The 21,030-nt window shown below is 47.9% G+C and overlaps 1 protein-coding gene across 4 annotated transcripts; it reads right to left on the bottom strand.

Moving 5' to 3' along the window:
- Positions 1 to 320: 320 nt before the first annotated feature.
- On the bottom strand, positions 321 to 20,686 carry PIDD1 (p53-induced death domain protein 1). 4 transcript variants are annotated; one of them, XM_054200908.1, is made up of 16 exons: positions 20,577 to 20,686; positions 18,485 to 18,856; positions 16,316 to 16,729; positions 15,400 to 15,603; positions 14,475 to 14,529; positions 14,069 to 14,270; positions 12,863 to 12,991; positions 10,113 to 10,292; positions 9,319 to 9,466; positions 8,132 to 8,267; positions 7,750 to 7,900; positions 6,145 to 6,268; positions 4,853 to 4,971; positions 4,306 to 4,413; positions 3,140 to 3,345; positions 321 to 2,374 (listed from the first exon to the last, which is right to left on the bottom strand). In XM_054200908.1, exons 2-16 carry the CDS (start codon positions 18,747 to 18,749, stop codon positions 2,137 to 2,139), a joined length of 2,679 nt encoding a protein of 892 aa, XP_054056883.1. In that variant the 5' UTR covers positions 18,750 to 18,856; positions 20,577 to 20,686; the 3' UTR covers positions 321 to 2,136. The 4 variants fall into 4 exon arrangements, with proteins under 4 accessions (XP_054056883.1, XP_054056881.1, XP_054056882.1 ...); XM_054200906.1 differs by having other exon boundaries at positions 20,566 to 20,667; XM_054200907.1 differs by having other exon boundaries at positions 20,530 to 20,666.
- Positions 20,687 to 21,030: the final 344 nt, after the last annotated feature.

Below are 21,030 nucleotides of genomic sequence, written 5' to 3'. Positions count from 1 at the left end.
AGGCCAGGCTAAGCCTATGCACTGTCCCCTCTAGACTAGCCTTGTTGCTCCCTAGACCTGCTTCACCTGAGCCCTAGTCATATGCTCAGCTAGTCAAACCCATGCCCAAATGTTGTGTTTCCCGGCTTAGCCCCGCTGCAGCAAAGCCAAGCTACAGGGATGCCATTAACTGTCCTGCGCTTTGCAGCCAGGAATACCCAAACACGAGCTCTTCTCCCATTTCTGTGCAGCATGGACAAGCTCACCTGTGTCTTTCTGCCAGCAGGTTTAAGGGACATGGCTCTAACACCTTGAGGCATTAATGGATTGTCAGACCATGCTGTGAAACAGTTAAGTGCTTATTTTATTTCCAGTGAGAGCAATATGCCCAAATGCATCTCTCCAAAACTGGAGGAAAGAACAAATACCTCATCAGTATACATCAAAATTACAGACAAAAACATATGACACAGACTACCAGAGAAAACATACATTCAAAAGAGAACTGCTGACTTGAGCCGAACATGAGACTGGAGGGGCAGCATGGCCGAAGAAATCAGATCTGAGGAAGGCCTTAGGCCCAAGGCAACAACTCAAGTCTACGAGTCCTTGTCCAGTGCTCTGGACTGGATACTAATCACTCTGTGGCCTAAGATGTTAGAATGGCCTCAAAAGAAAAAAAAAAAAGGCTGAAGTATTTTATGCCTCTCTTTCAATAGTACTGATGGCAGGTGTGAAACACAGCATCAGGGAAACCATCGATGATTCTCCACAGGGGGAAGAAAACATCAGGATTTCTCAGACCTGCAGCTCCAGGTTGACTTTGGGTGTTGCAACCTGGCATTTTTATACAGACTTCTATTTTTCAGACTGAGAACAGCCCTTTAAATATTGCTCAGAGGCTGGGATATGCTGAATCCAAAGCTGTCTTGAAAGAGCTGAATTTACACAGATGACAGTAGTCTTTCAAAAAGCTTGCACGAAATTTCCCACTGTCATTAGTGGGTCATTAGTTGAGATGGGGAACAGGAAGAGAAGGGCACCTCAGAAGTCAGTGGCTGAGCAGTTAAAAAGCAGTAAACACTTCCAGTCTTATACAAGATGTTCAGACTGCAAAACTGGGAGGTTAGCTCAGCACAGTTCATGCCAATGCACAACAGTGCCCATTTCACAGCTGGTCAGACCAGTTTTTAAAATGCAAATTTAAGTCACGCTTTTCACCAAGTTTCATGAGGGGTCACACCTTCACTGCTACACGGGCATACTTCACTGGGAGGATGTGAGGAATATCCCTTTGAAACTGCAAGGGAAATTTTACTTTGACTTAAATTAGAGTCTCTCCCAGACCAGCAGGGTTATGGATTTTTACATATTTGTAAAATAAAACTGGAAATCTGTCGAAGACTGGCAGCATGTAGGTCTCATCTAAAAAGCCTGACAGGTGCAGCAGCTTAGGCATAATGTGAAATGTTATTTGTTCCAAAATAACTTTTGGAGGAAAGCCAAAAAATAAGAGCAATTTTGCTAGAAATTAGTTTCTTTTCTTTTCCCCACAAATACTTAGGTTTTGTTTTGGGCTTGAGGAAACTGGAAGAGATTTGGCAGAAAATAGAAAATATTTTCATGTGGAATACAGTTCACGTTTTCATGTGAGCAAAACACATCATTAACATAAATAGCTGAACAGTCCCAAACCCACCACAGACCTTCATAACACAGCTGCACTTCCACTTTCCCATCAAGCACTGGAGCACAAACAGACCCAAATGCTCACACCCAATGTTTCCAGCAGAACACAGTTTTGGGAATAAGTTATAAATAAATATACATAACATGAGTATTAATTCATTAAAGGCTACTTTAGCCACTGCTCAACTGACAGACACTTCAGTCTCTGAATTTCTCCATGTTTCTGAAATCTAGAGCTCAAAGTCAAGAAGTGGAAGTACAGAAAAGGCTCAATCATGCACTCTAAACTGCCTGGGATTGGCAGAAGTAAGCATAAACCCAAGAGAGCTCAGTAGTCTGCTCGCAAGTAAATCAACATCCAGCTCCTCAGGAAGACGCTGGCCCTTGAGGTGGGAGCTGCCCCAAGACATTGTCATTCCAGATACGCAGAGGGACCCCAGAAAAAAAGCCAGTTCTTTGTGCTAGGTGCTACATCATGGCTATCGCAGAGTCCTCAGTGCTGCTCTCCTGCTCCAAGCCCACTCTGCGGATGGACTCCCTGTATTTCTGCCGTCCCAGCTCAATGATGGTTTCAACCTCATCAGCAATGTCCTGGCGGCCACTCTCTTTCATGGCTGTAATCAACTTGCTCACACAGTCAGGATCCTCCGAGTTTTGCTGAGCCCATGAGAAAAGCATGTCCAGGATCTGCTTATCAAGGTCCTCTCTGAAGAAAAGGAGAAGCACAGAAGTAACCAACACACTCTCCTAACTGGCAACCCAAGCAGGCCTTACCTGAGTCCTAGCCCATGACTGGAGCCCCAAAGAAGCCACCCAGACACACAAAGCACTCAGTGGGCCTGCCTTTTTCCTACCCATCATACAGGAGTTGCAGTTCTTGCACTAAAATCTCTCTAGAAATTGTTTTCCTAATGGAAATACCAAATTAAAGCATTCTGCTTTGGAATGTAAATTCATCACAGGAACAGTAGTTTGGTCATAACAAGTCTCATTCTCTCCTACTGCTCTGGCTTTTTGGTCAGACTGCATATCCCATGACATACTACAAGCTCTTTTTGAATAAAGATGATATTCACAATTAATGCCATAGACCACTGCTCATTGTCAGGGATGGAGTCTGGCCAGGAATCCAGATGACAGAACAAAAAAGGAATGTGACTCATCTGAACTACAAAGCTCATCAGGTTTGTTATTTCTCAATTTTGTTTTTCAAACATAAAGCTCTGTCTTATAATGGCAAGAGAAAATAATCAGTTTTTCCATTAAAAAAGGTAACGTTTTGAGAAGAACCATTAGTTAACCCATGTCTTATCCGGTGAAACAATTCCAGTGGGAAAACTTTCAACCAGCCGAGCATTAATTTATACTATTACACTGCAGATAGACAGACAGGCAGACAGACAGACAGACAGATAGACAGACAGACAGATGGATATAATACATCACTGTTGATCACGGTATCCTATCTTACCTGTTATTGTATCCTATGCGCTCAATCTGCTGATAGGTCAAGCCCAGGTTCAGGCCGATGGTCTGCCAGTCAGCTCCCACGCGCCTGGCAATGCTCAGCAGGTTTGCCTGTGTCAGGTAGCCAGTCTCGGCGTTGCCCAGGTTCAAGGGAGGGAAAGAGAAGCCATTCAGGGGACCGGGGTTCTCACCCCAGCGGGGTTTCAATCGCTGTGTCACAGAGAAGAGAGAGAACATGCTGAACAAATTGTTTCTGTAGAGGACAGTGTCTGGCCACTCAGTCTCCACAACAAAGTTTCCTTCCTCCTAGCGGGGAGGAAGGAAAACTGTGGGGCTGAAGAGTCAGGCTGTCAGAAGCAAGGAGCACTCACACTGGCAATGACCAGCAACGCTCACTGCCTCTGAAAACTACCAAATCATAGTGTTCACAGTCACACCTCACACTGAAATTTTCCGTTCCTGTCTTTACAGATCATTTTTCAATGAACCATCTCCCCAAAGCATACTCGCCTCAGATGTAAGAGAGCACTTCATCTAGATTTGTATTTGAGGTTGCATGTGTCAGACAGGGATGTGAGATCATGGTGCATGATCTGAAGGGAAGCATTCATCCAAAAAGGTATTTATTGTTTTAAGCTTCTCAAAAATCAATTAAATTCCATAAGCAAAAGTTGCATTTCTCACTGTGACATACAGCCTAGCCTTTAAAGGCCAGTGGCTCACACCAGAATATTTATACTCAAGGCCTGTGTTCAAATCCATCCTACCTACCTCATCCAAGACCTTTATTTCTTCCTGCTGTGTCAGCTGCATGACTGAGAAATTTATAAACAAAACAGACACTTCCCTTAATTACAGTGAGCTTCCTCCTGTTCTACATCCCTCATTCATACATAGGATCCACCTTCCCTGAGCACCCATCCAACAAGCCTGTGCTTGACAGGCAAGACAAGCAGGAGAGATAGAGACCACTCCCAGTTATTCATGTTTCTCCTTTCAGAAGAGCTCACGGGGAGTGGGAAATCTCCACCATAACATGGTTGAGCAGCCCCCTCTTGCAAGTCATTCATTGCATCCGTTCTCATGCAGGAAGACAAAATTAGCTGAGCAGGAAGGCCGTGCTCTTGCCCCATCGAGATTAATTTTCTTGTAGGAGACAAAACAACTCACAGGCAATTTGATGGGCAGAGTAGCGAGCCAGAGGGAGTCTGGTCCTTTCCTCCTCCTGCTGGCATCTTCAGGGATGCTCTCAGGGATTGCCCCTCGATAGAAAGAGACCTTTACAAACAGAAAGCATGCAGTGAGGCTCAGATTCAATCACAGTGGCCAAGCCTGTTTGCATCATGTCTCTTCTGTCTGGGAAAGAATGCATTCAGCATTTCTCACCTATCCTCAGTCCGTAAATATGGCCTCCCAATTAAGTGCAACTGGGAGGAGCACTGAGGTTCTGCCATAAAGGCTGGACTCACTGCCAACACCCCAAGAGTTAATGGCAGGAATGTTAAGTCAGAGAGCTAAGTGATGAGTGATCCTTCCAGTCTACTCTTCTTGTTTATTCAGGGTTTAGTCACTAAAATGCAAAGCCAAGGGAAAGAGGGGAGGGAAAGAGGGGAGGAAAAGAGTCCTGCCCAGCATTCAGAGATATTATGAGGAGCCTTGTAAAAGCAATGATGATCATGAAGGAGGAGATAAAACGTCAGTGTAACTGGTTGCTCACCTGGCCTTTTACAGCTTGGCCTTTCCTGTCTACAGGGGAAGTCACATAGATTTCCTTCATGTTCTTCAAGTGGGAGTAAAAAATAAATGAGAGACGTCCATCCACGCAGTCAGGGCGATCTGTGCGGAGAAGCAGCAAACACTCAACTCGTGCAGAAAAGTGTGCAGCTTTTCAAGCCTGGCCGACTGCCCATCATCCGCTAGCAGTCTCCATGCTACTATCTACTCCTTCTACTCATGCCTGAAAGAATTTTAACTTCCCTTCCTCGCTGGGTGACATGGAAAGCTGGCTGTGGAGAAAGCAGGTCCTACAGGTGAAACAGGAGAATGGCCACAAGGTGGAGACCAAGTTCAAGAATGGAAGGCAAGGAAGGGTAAAACATTCATGGAGTCAAGTCCATCCTTGGCACTTCCCTCCCATGCTTGGTCCATTCTACCCCTTCAAGGGTAGAACCAGCTGCAATAGCATCCTGTAATGCACAAAAATAGGTCACCTATCTCTTCACCATTTCTGCAATGAGTGCAGAAATAGGAATAGAGCTAAAGGGAAAAAAATATAATCAGGTGCAACATTCAGGTACGTAATTATCTAGAAATTAAGTTAGAGTCCAGAATCAGAACAGAGGGACAGACTCTGGCCTCATGAACTCCACTGAAAGACCAGTGCATTTTATTATTCTTCACAGAGCTGCGCTTAATTTACACCAATGAAACCGAGCTGTACGTTCAGGTTTTGCAGAAAATGGCTCAGTTTGCAACTTTAACAGGTCCAGACAAATTGGGGCATAAAAAATTAGTTTGAGTTTTGTCCTGATCCCTCTTTCCTTCTCTTCTAATGGCTCCATTAGGGGGAATTCTTTGCTCTGATTATTTCAGAAATACCTTCTCCAAAAAAAATATCTTTATATGTGTTCTCTCAGAAATGGGCAACATTAATTTGATCACCATGGCCATTCCAGTGTGGTGTCTAAGATGCCAGGAAAAGGGCATAGCTGGCTGCAGAAGCAGATCACTCATAAATTAAACAAACCCAGCTATTGCCCTCTGCAGGCTACAAGAGCATGAGAGAAAATTAAAGCCTGCAAACAGCATTTTAATAAGGAAAAGTAGACACAAAAGTTGGGTGATCAGAGAACACGACAAGCTCAATGTCCACGGGCTGGCTGCTGTGAGTCGTGGGCAAGCTGGAGACAGAGAGGAATGCCATGGAGGAGTACAGCCCCCAGCAGAGACATGCCTAGGAGCAGAGCAGCACAAGAGGTAGGAGCAGAAAGGAGCCCAGTATTACCATACCCATATCGATGCTGATGCCTCGTTCGAAAGCTGCAAAAAATTGCTCTCCCTCAAACATCTCCACCATGTCAGATGGCTCAGGTCCTCGATAGCGGTCCTGCAGCTTCTTCAGCACTGGGTCAACCTGACAAGGATGACAACACAGGACCCATGTTTGGTCTGAAGCACGTCTGTCCCCCGACCCATGTCCTATCAAGGTACACTGACTACAGACAAGGAAGTGGTGCTCTGAGTTTTGTGGTTTCCCTATTTCTCTTCCCAAGTAAAAAGCAGAAAAGCCTATGTGGACTAACAAAGACAAGCCATCCCAAAGCTGCCATTAAAAAAGCATTTTCAGTAATGTTTCTATCTTTTTAACAGGTCAGTAATCTTCAAATTAGAGAGGGATTTAATTGCTACCTTATCCCCCTCACAGTGTGCTATTAAAAGACATTTTCTCTGCAAAAAGCCACATGCTACAATATCACACAGCTGAGGACATCAGAAAGCTAATTTTGGCAGTGATCACACTGTCAGACCTGGGGTCTCAGAGGCAGTGCAAGAATCAGCCTAGAGCTAAGGTGTCTATTCTTCTTCCTATTTGTAACAGCAAACCTTCTCTCTCACCCCATGACCATCCCTGGCAGGAATACAGACACCCCCAAACCCCAGTCTCACTGTGAGTGCCATTGCTGCCTCCTTTGGAAACAATTTTAGCCCAGTACACAAGATATAAAGAACCCTTACAGACCTTTATGCCCACAGGTCATTTCAATACAGGAGAACAAATAAAGAAAAAGAAGAGCAACAAGACCAGAGGATAATGCAGAATTGGATACGCAGCCCAGTTCTGCCAAGGCGGATAAAATAACCCTCACCGCACTGAGCTGCACTGTCTGTCAAAGCACACGCTCTACAAACACAGATGCACGCTTACTTTGCTAACATCTGAAGCAACACTGCTGAGGGCTGATATCCCCAGGGCAGAGGCAGCAGACGAGAATGCGTGAGCACTTCCCATCTTCTTTCCATCTCCGTCCGTACAAAGTTAGCCAGATTAGCTCAAACTAATGGCATAAACTAACCTGATGTTGCATTGGAGCAGATTAAGGAGGGCTCATATGTTCTGTTCCACTGCTTGAACAGTGTTCCACTGCTGTAAACAGCAAGGAACGTTGGGAAAAGTACCATTTCTAACCACTCCAGCTGAAACCAAAGCAGTGCTGCTGCCCACGCTACTAGCCTGTGTCAGACAACTTTGCCCATGTCAGACAACTTTAATACCTTTGACTGAAGTTTAAGCCAACATCTTTTGCCTCATGTTTGCCGGATGTTAATAGCATGCACATGGCCAGTTACTGTGGCTCAGCCTTTGTAGCAGCCCTGTCCTCAAGGTTCGCGGGGGTGGAAATCACTGCATGGCATCCACCGCTGCATAGAATGAGTTTTCCTTCTTTCCCCAGCTCCCGGTGAGCCCGTATCACGCTACCACCACAGTATGGTAATAGCATACACCAGCAATGACTTAGAAGCAGTGAACAGGACCATGTGGTGCACTGCTGCCCTTACACCCTAGAAGAGAGGCCCAGGAAGCTCAGGAGCAGTGCAATGCAACCCAGGTCAGACCTTGTGCTTGGGGACACACTGTAGCAGGACTTGCTCGGGGTCCTTCTTCCTCTGCAGAGCAATGAAGTTCACCTGGTACATACGCAGCCGCTCATAGACTTTCTTGGCAATGCCTCCAATGTAGGTCTTGGTGGTGTACCACAGCCAGTACCTGGCAGACAAGGAATTAAGAAAAAGGAAGGATCCTGCCTAGGAAAAGAAGCCAGTGTCACACCCATGAGACGGTAAAAAATGATGGGTAGAGACGAAGTGCTAAGCTGGGCCTGACTTGCAAAGGGAAAAGGGAACAGGTAGGGTTAATGGTATGACCCCTGGTCAGAGTGTGGGAAGAGCAAGGCAGAGGAACATCCCATCTTATCCTCAGGACGAATCCTGCACTTACCAGGAGAAGTGGGTGACTTCAAACACTGCATAAAGATGGGTGAATTCCAGCACCACCTGACTGGTAATGTCATCCCAGGTTTGGCCCTCCAGGTCGCCATGGAGAAGATGCAGCCTTGACCGATCCAAATTTAGCCCTAAAGACAACAATGATCAAGCAATGCTATATGCAGCAGAAGCCTTTACTCATGGCTTTACAAACCCAGCCACAGTTTTGGGTGATCCTCTTTTTAAAAGCCCCAAATTAAGACTCTGAGCCTTCTCTTCAGCATCCGGGACTGAACTTTGGTCAAAGAAGAGCAGCAATAAAAGGATGAGGCTACCCCAAAGCTTCCAGGATATTCTGGCAGAATATAGAAACTTAAACTGATAGTGTGTTGATTTCCAGCAACAGATTCCCATCTGTCCCTGACAGATAATTCCCATCACAAATTATCTAGGGTTATTAATTAAGTTATATCTCTTTCTAAACACACATCCCACAGACTTTTCAATCCTGATGCACTTCAGACATACAAATACCAGGTAGTGTTACAATGAAGGCCAAGCTGCACGCAAAAAGATTTTACTTCTTCACAAGAGAGCCAAGGAAAGGTCAAAAAAAATAGGCATTAGGAGACAAAGGGTAGTCAGCATGCAAACAGAAGAATCTCTGGCAAGGCTGAGGCTGTTTATAGCAGTATTCAGAGTGGGAGATGGCTTAGTGTATGATCATACACTTAAAACTGCACTGGCTAAGCACCTGATTCATGAGCAAGGAAGTAAAAGAGAAGGCAGACCCCTGGAGGCAGCACATTCATTATCTGCTTCAAGCTATTCCCAATCATGAATCAAAGTCCTTTTACAAAACATCTCCTCAGTTGGCAGGAGTGCCCCTCCAACCCATCACACCAAACCCAGCAGTCTAAATACACATGCAATTTGGCAGAGAAATCCATCTGCCAAGGCCATTCTCCCAGCTCGTGCTGCTGGTCTGTGAAGCCCAGCGCTGGCCTGCTGGATCTGAATTACCTTCATCTCCCACAACCCTGCACCACCACTCACTCACTCAGCAGACACACCTTGCTGTTCCTGCAGGAGAAGCAGCAAGCTTTATTAGTTACAGGAGAGCAAATAAAATTCCCAGATTTCCATTTGTGGTTTTCCATATATGGAATTTCTCTGTGCCAATTTTGGGAATAAACTGACCTGTGACCCCAGGTGGGAGGGGCAGCTGAATTCTCACTGGCCTGAGAAAATCCATCAGGGAGTCCTGGGAGAGGCAGAGCAGGGGACTGGCTCTGCACCCTGCATCGGCCGTGATTTCCTCCATCTCTTCTGCAGAGACCGGCAGCACCTGGACGTGGAAGACATCACGATGAGCGAAGCAGTCAGGAACCCAAATTCCCGTATCGCTCACTCAGTTTACCCCAGCACAAAGCAGTCAAATGCTGCTCTTGGCTCAGGGCCTGGTGAGAAATGGAAGCACAGTGAACTTTGTCTAAAGTCTGCTATAATACTGGTGTCGGCCTGGCGAGCTGGGACAGACCAAGGTATTACAAGAGCATTTAGCACTATCTAGCTACTCTACAGAACAATTCATTTTAGTGGGGTAACTTTAAAATTAAATCTTCATAAATAATCCCCCCTCCCCCCAGTCTCACTCACTGAGCTGTTCTGCCAGGCTCAGTATGTTTTTCAAGGGAACAAGAAGCAAAATCTCCTTGTGTTCCCTTCACAGCAGTGACCTGCTGACCTACAGGACAAACCACTGGCAGAGCTGTGAGGAGATCCCTTTCCCACACAGGGCAGCTTGGAGCACAACCCTTTTTGCAGGCAGGGAAGAAAAGACAGACGGTGATCTGAGATGGGTCAGTCCATGAAGCATCCATGTCAGACACGAATTACCCTAGGGTGGACATCTCACATTCGGCTCCCCTACTTGGTATGGGACAACAGCTGCATTAGGGCTTACCAAAGCTTGTTTTTTAGAGTGTGCATACCTGCAGCTTGACACTGCGAGTCTCTTCAGTGACTCCAGGAGGAAAGGTCACTTTGATGTTTGGATCCACACTGGAAAAGAGCAATGTCCCCTCTGTTGGCACTTTGCATTCATTTTGCACAAGTCGAGACACAACGAGGAACCAGGAGAAGTGAAGGACACTACAGTGAGCCACGTGCTTCTGTAACAGAAGACAAGGAAGAATCATAGAGTCATAGCATGGTTAGAGTTGGAAGGAACCTTGAAGATCATCTAGTTCCAACCCCCCACTAGACCAGGTTGCTCAAAGCCCCATCAACCTGCCCTTGAACACTTCCAGGGATGCGGCATCCACAACTTCTCTGGGCAACCTGTTCCAGTGTCTCACTACCCTCACAGCAAAGAACTTCTTCCTAATATCTAATCTAAATCTGCCCTTTTTCAGTTTAAAACCATTATCCCTTGTCCTATCACTACACTCACTGATAAAGAGTCCCTCCTCATCTCTCCTATAGGTCCCTTTCAGGTACTGGAAGGCCATTATAAGGTCTCCCCAGAGCCTTCTCTTCTCCAGGCTGAACAACTGTTGAAGAGGACCCTCCCCTCTTGAGTTGCGAGGTTTAGACTGGACCTCCTTACTTTGTAAACAACCTCTCAGAGATGAGCCTAGCTGTGGCTGGATCCAGTCTTAGCCTCCGACAGTAGGAAAAAAGTTCAGACCCTAGGTTCTGTCACAGAGTCGGTTTAATACAGCTTGAGTTGAGTGCCTCTGAACTCTGAACTCTCTGAGCCTGTCTTCATAGGAGAGGTGTTCCAGCCCCCTGATCATTTTCATGGCCCTGCTCTGGACTTGCTTCAACAGGTCCATGTCCTTCTTATGTTGGGAGCCCCAAAGCTGGACACAGTACTCCAGGTGGGGTCTCACGAGAGCGGAGAAGAGGGGCAGAATCACCTCCCTCGACCAGCTGGCCACGCTTCTTCTGAAGCAGCCCAGGATACAGTTGGCTTTCTGGGCTTCAAGCACACATTGCCGGATCATGTTGAGCTTCTCATCAACCAATACCCTCAAGTCCTTCTCCTCAGGGCTGCTCTCAATCTATTCTCTGCCCAGTCTGTATTTGTGTTTGGGATTGTCCCAACCCAGGTGCAGGACCTTGCACTTGGCCTTGTTAAACTTCACACAGGGTTCACACGGGCCCACCTCTCAAGCCTCTCCAGGTCCCTCTGGATGGCATCCCTTCCCTCCAGTGTGTCGACTGCTCTGCACAGCTTGGTGTCATGGGCAAACTTGCTGAGGGTGCACTCAATCCCACGGTCCACGTCTCTGACAAAGATGTTAAACAGCACCAGTGCCAGTATTGACCCCTGAGGAATGCCACTTGTCACTGGTCACCACTTGGACTCTTTGAGTGCTGCCATCCAACCAATCCACCATCCATCCTTATCCAACGAGTTGTCCATCTGTCAAATCTGTGTCTCTCCAATTTAGAGACCAGGATGTCATGCATGACAGTGTCAAATGCTTTGCACAAGTCCAGGTAGATGATGTCAGTTTCTCTCCCCTTATCTACCAGTGCTGTAATGCCATCGTAGAAGGCCACCAGATTTGTCAGGCGCAATTTGCCCTTAGTGAAGCCATGTTGGCTTTCACCATTCACCTCCTTATTTTCCATGTGCTTTAGCAGAGTTTCCAGAAGGATCTGCTCCGTGATCTTCCCAGGCACAGAGGTGAGACTGACTGGCCTGTAGTTCCCTGGGTCTTCCTTTTTCCCTTTTTAAAAATGGAGGTTATGATTTCCCCTTTTCCAGTCTGCAGGAAGACTTGCTGGTGAAGACCGAGGCAAAAAAGTCATTGAGTATCTCAGCCTTCTCCATATCCCGGGTAACCAGGTCTCCTGTTTCCTTCTGGAAGAGGGCCCACATCTTCCGTAGTCCTCCTTTTATCATTGACATACTTATAGAAGTTTTTCTTGTTGCCCTTGACCTCCCTGGCCAGATTTAATTCTATCAGGGCTTTAGCTTTCCTAACGTAATCCCTGGCTGCTCGGACAATTTCTCTGTATTCCTCCCAGGCTACCTGTCCTTGCTTCCCTCTGTAGGCTTCCTTTTTGAGTGAGTTTCTCCAGGAGCTCCTTGTTCATCCATGCAGGCCTCCTGGCATTTTTGCCCAACTTCCTCTTTGCTGGAAGGCATCATTCCTGAGCTTAGAGGAGATGGTCCTTGAATATCAGAGAGCTTTCTCAGGCCCTCTTCCTTCCAGGTCTTTATCCCACAGTACTCTACCAAGCAGAACCTCGAAGAGGCCAAACTCTGCTCTCCTGAAGTCCAGGGCAGTGAGCTTTCTGTGCGCCCTCCTCGCTGTGCTAAAGATCTTGAGCTCCACCATCACACAGTCACTGCAGCCAAGGCTACCCCTGAGTTTCACATTCCCCACCAGCCCCTCCTTGTTGGTGAGAACAAGGTCCAGCATAGCACCTCTCATAGAAGAGAAAACATATAGGCATATAACATAATACAATAAAGGCAGGAAAGTAAGTGCCAGTAACAGCCAAGCAGATGAAAGCACTAGAACAGGGATGAAGCATGGCAGGCTGCAACGCATCACCCTCCGGAGACACACCTCCATGAGAGAGGAAACCTGGAGCTGCCATTTTATAGCAGCTGGTCAAAACACTGCTCATGAGATGTTTCCAATGGGCTCACTCTTGGCTGGGCAAAACCAAAGAGGGGAACAGGAACAATGTATGTCACTGGTCATTCCAATCTGCTTACCTTTGATTTTCTCTTCTGCTCCACTCTTGTTCTCAGATCACTCCAGCTCTGCCCACTGAAGGTCCGAACTACCACTTCACGCTGGTGAAGGGTTTGAGGGGAGGCATATGGCATCCTGATCTGCACCTCCTGGCAAAAAAGCATTCCCGTGAGACATCAATACAAAGGATAAAACCAGACCTAGCTCTGCTCTGTGCCTTCCTTCGCAGACAAGAAGGGGGAGGGCAAAGCACAGCCTGTATAAAGAGAATGGAGGCAGAGATAGGAACCTGCTCTGTCTTGCAGCCTCCAGGTAGGTGACAGGAGATGTTGGGTCTGCTATGTAGTGTTACAGCAGAAAAAGTTCATCAGCCTGTGAGCAGAAAGGGCAAAGCAACTTTTGAAGTGAGTTGCTGTCAGCCATGATGGGGCTGGTGGTGTAAGTACTCACCAGCTTGAACGAAAACCACACAGTTAGACTTTTAGGGAAGGATGCAAACCATTCTTGTTGCAGGCTAAGGCCAAATCCTGGAACAGCACTTATCCTCTGGCACAGGAGGGTTGTGAGTGAGGAAGGTTATAGCTCAGCTCAAGCAGGAACAATGGGGAAGGCAAAGAAGCCAGACCAGCATAGTGCCAGAGAAGCTGCCACTTCTCCTATGTCTCCTATGAAGACAGGCTGAGACAGCTGGGGTTGTTCAGCCGGGAGAAGAGAAGGGAGACTTTATAGCGACCTTATAGTACCTAAAGGGGGCCTGCAGGAAAGCTGGGGAGGGACTTTATGAGGGAGCATAGTGATAGGATGAGGGGTAATGGTTTTAAGCTGAAAAAGGGGAGATTTAGATTAGACATTAGGAAGAAATTCTTTACTGTGAGGGTGGTGAGACACTGGAAGAGGTTGCCCAGAGAAGTCGTGGACGCCCCATCCCTGGAAGTGTTCAAGGCCAGGTTGGATGGGGCTTTGAGCAGCCTGGTCTAGTGGGAGGTGTCCCTACCTATGGCAGGGGAGTTGGAACTAGATGATCTTCAAGGTCCCTTCCAACTCTAACCATTCTATGTATCTATGATTCTTTGCGGCAGGGCTTCTTTGAAAGGCAGTTCTGCAGATATTAAAAGCAGCAGTTATGGAGGCACCTGTCTCAAAAGTCCCAAAAGACTCTCTCAGAAGACTCTGAGAAGCTACTGCAGAGGCAGATTGATCAGGAGGTGGCCTGGACGTGTCCTCACCTGCTGGAATTTGACCCCATGAGGCTGCAGCTCCAGGACTCCACTTAGCAGGACATCATGGTGTCTCAGCTTTACCCACTGAGGGTCTGGTGCAAGGGTTCGGAAGTAGATCCGCAGAGGGTCAGAGGCAGCCCCCGGTGGAAAGTAGAAATGGATGCCACAGGCCAGAACCACTTTGCAGCCTTCAGAGGTGACAGAAAAGCTTCCAGAAGAAATACATGAATGTATGACACCATGCAATGACTTCAGCCCTCCAAAAATCAACAGAAGAATCTCCTACCTTCTGTTTGACTGGCCTACTGAGGCCATAAGCTCCTATACACACATGCAATACCAACCATGCACCAATCTTGTTTGGGACCTTGTTACACCACTGTAATATAAATTCTTAATAACAGAGGCTTACCTGTCCTCTCCTGATGCAAGGAACAGTTTTCGTAGCCCTCTGGCACTGGATTCATCTGCAGCAACAAAAAGGTTTGGATAGGAGGAGGTAACAGAGGTTACTTAAAACCAGGTAGACAAGAAAGGCTGAACCTGCATTTCAGTTTTGACTTATTCCTAAACTGACAGAAGCGGCTAGCGGAACCCTGCTCACACTGCAGCGGGCTTCAGATCAAGCAGCAGCAGGAGAATGGGAAGAGGTCTAGAGGTCCCAAGACGTACTGGAAATGCTGACTCTCCCCCAGGAAAACTCAGAAAAAGGGGGAATTAGAAAATATTTTAATCTACCACTCCTGCAGCTCTCAGGGCCATGTTTGATTGCTTGGGCCCACCCCTAGGAATCAGCGCTTGCTCTTGTGAACACTGGCACCATTGGGAAACCCTGCACAGATTCCTGCTCATTCGTCACCTTCATCTTGGACAAAGACCTGCTCCTCTGCAGCCTGGGAACCACAAGAAAGCAGGAGGTAACTACACAGCAGAATGACCTCTTATTGCCCTCTGGGCTTCTATCATCATGAGCCACCACAGACTTAGGGCTATGCAGCAAGTTCAAGAACTGGTGCTCACCTCTGCTAAAAAGGCTGGACCCCTTTAGGGGCCTCTCCTGGTCTGTCTCCTGTGAATTCCATTTTCATTTCCACTGTAAGACCTTTCCTAGCAAGCCCAATTCCAGGGACCACTGGGCCCTTCAGACCAGGCTTGGACTTGTAAAAACAGAAATCATACTGTCTGTATCCTTACAATCTAATAATTATTCCAGACAAATAAATACTGATCTGATTCCCCCCTGCTTGTCTTGTCTAATCCAAATCCATCCTCGCCATGCTGGGCTGAGTGAGGGAACAGCTGGGCAGAACCCACAGCAGCAGAACCCTTGCAATTACCGGCCTGCGGGGATGGCTCAGTTTCTCCTAAGGGATTGCCTCGGAGGTGCACAAATGGCAAGGTCTGGATCTCAGGGGGGACAGCACGGAGGCAATTGTTCTGCAGATCAAGTCTGGACAAGTTGGGCAGGCTGGCAAGCGAGGCAGGGACTGTCACCAGGAGATTGCTGTGGAGATGCAGTCGCCGCAGAGACTTCAAATTGGCTGCAGGTTAGAACAAGAAGTGCCCCCCCATCCATGCTGTTAATTGCATTGCACATCAGCTCTAACAGCCCCCCCCACCGCTCTCCTCATCACGTGTACACACACACACACACACAATAAGGGAAAAGCATAAGAGCCCAACATCTCTTTAGCTCACAAAATAAAGGGGCGTAGGGAATTAGCTGAGAGGCAACACAGCCTCCTCTGTCCTCTGCTTTTCAGCACCCAGCTACGAGCACGGATGCAAGATGCTTCTGTAACAGCATCAATGACAACCCCAGGCACAAAGTGATGCAGGAGTCAGGAAGATGGGCAGCAGAAGTCAGAGCCCAGTTCTGTGGACTGGTCCGCGCTGGACAGCCCCATTTCAAGCCCAGATTTGCATCCCATTAAACCGCAACTCTTCTGTTTCCAGTCCTGGGCGCTACCCAAAACCAGCCAGGCCAAATCCTCTGCTATTGTAAAGTGTATTGAAATCTTAGTAGTTTTGATGATCCACAGAAGCAGAAAGCGTGGTCCAGAGAGTCATTAATGCTCAAAAGGGCTGACTGAACCAAGCATGTTTCTTCTGGATATCTATCCCATTTGACTCTAACGTAACAGATGGTTTGTTCTAATGACTCTGGGGACAGAGACCAAGGGCCTCAGGGGTCCTAGACTGTATCAAAAGCTCAGCAAGCCCATGTCCTTCTTTTCCCCTAGAAATACTTACCTAAGGAGTCCGGGATGCTCGATAAGCGATTCCCAGAGAGATCCAGCTCTGTGCAGTTATGCAGATTCCCAACTTCTTCAGGGAGGAATTCCAAAGCATTTTCTGAGAGATACAGGTCCTGCAGAACTGCCAGTTCCCCAATGCTCTGAGGTAAGTCCTTCAGCTGATTTTTCATAGCAGAGAAGAAAGTCAGCTTGCTCAGAGAGCCGATGTCCTCAGGGAGTGCCACCAGGCTGTTGTGGCTCACCAGGAGCACACGGAGGCTGGGGAGGTGGAGGATGCAGCTGGGCAAGGTGGAGAGATTGTTGAAGCTGAGATCCAGGTGGGTGAGACACCTCAGGTTCCCAATGTTTGTTGGCAAGTTTGTCAAGGACCCATGCTGACATGAACCAAACTCATCCCTGGCATGGCCACCTGGATGTGGAGGAAAGTGGAGAAAGAGGTCAATATGCTGCAGGGTTACCTCACTAGCCTCACGTGAGACTCCTTAGCACAGAGACCCAGAAGACAGGGAGTTACTGATCACAATGAGCAGCACTGATTACAAACTACTCAGAGAGAAGTGGGTTTTCTGCTCCTTGCCTCAGTTTCCTGGTCAGTGAAAGGGGTATAATGGTGAAGACCTGTTAAGAAATCAAAAGGTGCCACAGTCAACCATAGAGCTCTGCTAAACACATCTGGAGTTGAAGCTCAGAAAGAGCCAGGCCACTCCACACATCTACCACCCTTCAGCAGGGTGGCCCATATCCCTCCAAGCCTCCCACTCTCCCTCCCCACCTCTTCCCCACCAGCACCAGTGGCCAACGCACAACGCTTCATGGACTAAGGAGACATTCCTCGCTCTCTGAACTGTGCCTGTGCTGTTAAGGGACAAACAGCCCTGAGGACTGAGATCTGCCCTTGCAAGGCTGGAGAGCAGACATGAGGAAAGCAGTGAAAATGTGGAAAAAAAGGCAGGTAGTTCAGTATTGTGTAGGCTAGACAATGCAGAGAGGGAAGGACCCAAGCCATTACCCCAGCCTGTGACACTCAAACTGCAGAAGGAGTGCAGCCACAGAAATTAAGTCAAGCAAACAAAAGGAAACTTCCAAAACTCTCCATTTCTTCATCGTTTCCTACTCTCCCTCCCGTTGTCTATTTGTATACGGATACAGCAGAGGGCACCAAATACTTTTTATGCTGCATAATGTTGAGAAATGAGAACAATCAAACTAACAGACGTATTGCACTTTGTACATAATAAAATCTTAGTGAACTATTTTATTGCACTTCAGGATGCTCAGGGTGTGTGTACATCTCACAAAACAAGCCTGATAAAAGGTATTGCCATTATCCTCACCTTACTAAAGGGGGAAGAGACAAATTAAATTATTCACATGAGAAATCTGTGGCAGATATAGAAACAAACCTCAGCCTTTTCAGTTTTCAACTAGAACCCTGAATTCTGGCAACAACATCCCCTTTTTTCTCTCATTTCTTTTTAAAATTCCACCTCCCAAAGAGTAAATGATTCAGTCAATACAGAAATTATACCATTTGTATTGAGATCCTCCTACAATAAAGAGATGAGAAAGTCAAAGAATGATCTCATATTTATAGGTTACTACTATATTATTTATAGGTTATTACAGCTTGCCAAATTACGTGCATGTCCTGAGTCATACTTTTGATAAATTGTTGAACAGCCTCTTCCGGTCTGTCTTGAACTCTGCTAAACCTACACTCACTGACACTAAGCAAGTATTAAGCTAGGATCGATTCAGATGGAAACACAGCAAAGACAGCTCATTATATTCCCAAAAATAAAAAAGGGGTTGAACATTTACCAAAAAATCCAACACCTTTCAATGCCCCTCTCCTTGCATAACTGTGCAAAAAACGCTCCTCTTCTAGAGGATGGCTACAGAAAATGTTGTAGCATCAACCCAAACAGACTCTAAAAACAGGTCTCCAGGCAGCTGTAGAAACAAAGGAAGGAAATAAGAGTCTAGAAACCGTACCTTGTTGAAATCTGCATGCAGCTCTGAGCAAGGCTAAAAGCCAAAGCTGTAGTAAGCGGCACTAGAACAAAACAGTTCCAAGGGCAGTTTGTCCTGTAGATGTGGAGAGAATGATAAAAAAAATAGCTGAGCCTAGAAAAGTTGAATGCTGACTGGCCCAGGAATTTACCTTTGAGCACCAAGGATTTCAGGTGCTTCAGATGAGGAAGGATGCCCAGCGTGGTGCCAAGGAGGCGATCATTGCTGCTGAGCCGGAGGAACTCCACCTGGACCACCTCTCCCCTTCGCCCCTTGAACAGCTGAAGGAACCGGCGGCAGCCGTCAGGATAAACATCCAGGTTCAGCCTGTTGTCTGCAAGGCAGGAGCCAGCAAGTGCAGAAGCCCCCGAAGCCCCCTCCCTGCACTCGTCCCCAAGCCCCAGCAGCTCTGCCATCTTCTGTGTCTCGTCCACGGGGTCCGGACATGCTCTGACTTGCCAGGCAGGCAGGCACCGGCAGCACCACGAGGCAGCCGGGACTAGGAGGAGGAGGAAAGATGGCTCTGAAAGAGAACACAAGTGCAAGATGAAGGCCTCCTGCCCCAACCCAGCGCGGCTGGAAACAGTTTATAACCACAGCAAGAAGGCAGGAGAGATTACACGCGTGTTACTGAAAGCTCTGTGGGCAGAGAGCACAAAAATGCAGGGTGATGGATGCCATGGAGGCTTCTCCTCCAAGGGAAACCCTCTGAGTTTTTGCAGCTGACATCCCAGCAGGGAATGGAGCAATTACCCACCATCAGAATAAATAGCAATATCAACTTTAAAAGACATAAATGTAAATGCCTATGCCTTATGCGGATTTCAAAGTGCCCAAATGGGAAGCTTTACAAGTGGAGGTGGAAACCGGGGCAGGGAGAGCTGAGCCAGGAGCAGAGCCCAGAGGCTGCTCGCAGGCTGCGATGAGTCCTCATCGAACCCAGTTGTGAAACCGGGTGCCAACGGGATAAAAGTGAGCATCGATGAATATGGGCAAAGGGCAGCAGAGCAAATGTGGCAGGGCCAAGGGGGGGTTAGAAAAGGCGTGTCCGTGGCACAGGAGCACTGGACTCTGTAGCGGGACTGGAGCTCTTGCAGATTTGCCTCCACAGGGATGCTCTAATGCAGCAAACTGGGCATGAAGCCATGGCCGGCTAGTTACCAGCTAGTCCTTGTTTCCTCCCCTCACAGCACCCTCCACAAACAAAGAGAAAGGGGAAAAGTCAGTATCATATAGTGCATGCTAAGAAGGATTTAAACCTAAAGGAGCAGAGGTATGACATGTATTAATTAACAAATCAATTATTCCTCTGTCGCCTTAGTGTGAAGAAGCCTTCATCCACCTAGGACTTTCAAAATCAGCCACTATCATCATAGCACACTGGTAACGCAAAGATGAGCAGAGGCACCACACTGGTTTTTATACCAGTAGTCACATACTTCCAAGTCCCCCATTTCCTGCCCTTTCCACTTCCTTTATCTTTTGCAACTCCTCCTGAGCTTGGCAATTAGACTAGTTTATGGTATGACTATCAGGAGTTCTTTTTAAGCCCTGCCATGGATGGAATAGGCAAATAGAAGTTTCTTTTGAATGAGTGATGCAGAACTACAAAAAACTTGTAACAGCTTTAACATCCAAGGCCAGGAGAAGCAAGCTAATGCCCCAGCCACACCCTGAGGAGCAGTGCTTTTTACTATTAACCTGTGGGACATGGCAGCACTGATGTTCCCAAGGCACAGCCTGAGGGGAGGCATCACAGCCGGCTCCCTGGAAGAGCAGAACAGGTAAATGGAAACTACTGCTTTAGTAAAAAGGTATTTCTTACAAAAAGGCTGAACACAACACATACACAGCTCTCTTGCAGATATGCGTAAGCAAAAAGACCATCTGCTATAGCTTTGTTAAGTTATTGATGGTGAAGGAACCAGAGGGCAGCTCTGAACTGGTCAGGCGGGAGAGGCTCGGAGACCACAAACGCAGCCTCAGGAGCATGTACAGGACACAGGCAGGCACCCTTGTGCACAGGCACGCGGGTACGCACACGTGCACATACACGCACATGTGCACGTGCACACACACGCAAACACTCACCCCGGGCTGTCCTTGCTCCAGCAGCACCAAGCCCCCATTACCCCACACCCCACAGGGCCCCGGAGCCGAGGCTCAGCCCCCAGGGATCCCCCCAGCAGGACCTACAGCCGAGCAGCCAGGCCAGAGCAACGCTTTTCTCACCCCCTCTGCACCCGGTCTCTGGCACACAAAACCCAGGTCCCGAAAGGCCGGCCGTGCGCGGTTTGGCTCGGCTCAGCCCGGCACAGCTTGGCTCAGCTCAGGCACTTCCTGCAAAGTTTGCAGGCGAGCAGCACTGCCGGGGCGGGACGAGCCGGAGGAGGTGCCAGATGCAGCGGGACAAGGGGCAGGCGGCTGTGGGGAACCAGGCCCAGGCATCCTGCTGTCACGAAAATGTCACCAAGTGAGATTTTCCTAACACCGCCACTGCCTCGGCAGCCCAGCTGGTGGTCCCGCCGCGGCTCCCCTGGGCTCAAACATGAGCTCAGCCTGCAGGCAACGGGAGGCACGGGCAGCTCCTGGGGCTGTGCTCATTCATTGTGAATTCAGGGAGAGAAACGTAGCGGGAGCTGGGGCTGCGAGCTTGGCAGGGCACAGGGCTGGGTGCTGCAGAGCCAGCCCTCGGTC

This window comes from Rissa tridactyla, chromosome 4, assembly GCF_028500815.1.
Source record: "Rissa tridactyla isolate bRisTri1 chromosome 4, bRisTri1.patW.cur.20221130, whole genome shotgun sequence".
Lineage (NCBI taxonomy): Eukaryota > Metazoa > Chordata > Aves > Charadriiformes > Laridae > Rissa > Rissa tridactyla.
The sequence above is the reverse complement of the archived record's forward strand: the minus strand, read 5'-3'. Positions and strand labels throughout refer to the sequence as shown.

What these genes read in the sequence shown, in the direction of transcription:
- PIDD1 (XM_054200908.1), bottom strand. Translation starts at nt 18,749, where the DNA reads ATGGCAGAGCTGCTGGGGCTTGGGGACGAGTGCAGGGAGGGGGCTTCG. An exon ending in AGCAGAAGAGAAAATCAAAG is followed by an intron (nt 10,293 to 12,862) that starts GTAAGCAGATTG and finishes CTTCTGTTACAG; the next exon opens with AAGCACGTGGCTCACTGTAG. An exon ending in GAAGTCACCCACTTCTCCTG is followed by an intron (nt 7,901 to 8,131) that starts GTAAGTGCAGGA and finishes CTTGTCTGCCAG; the next exon opens with GTACTGGCTGTGGTACACCA.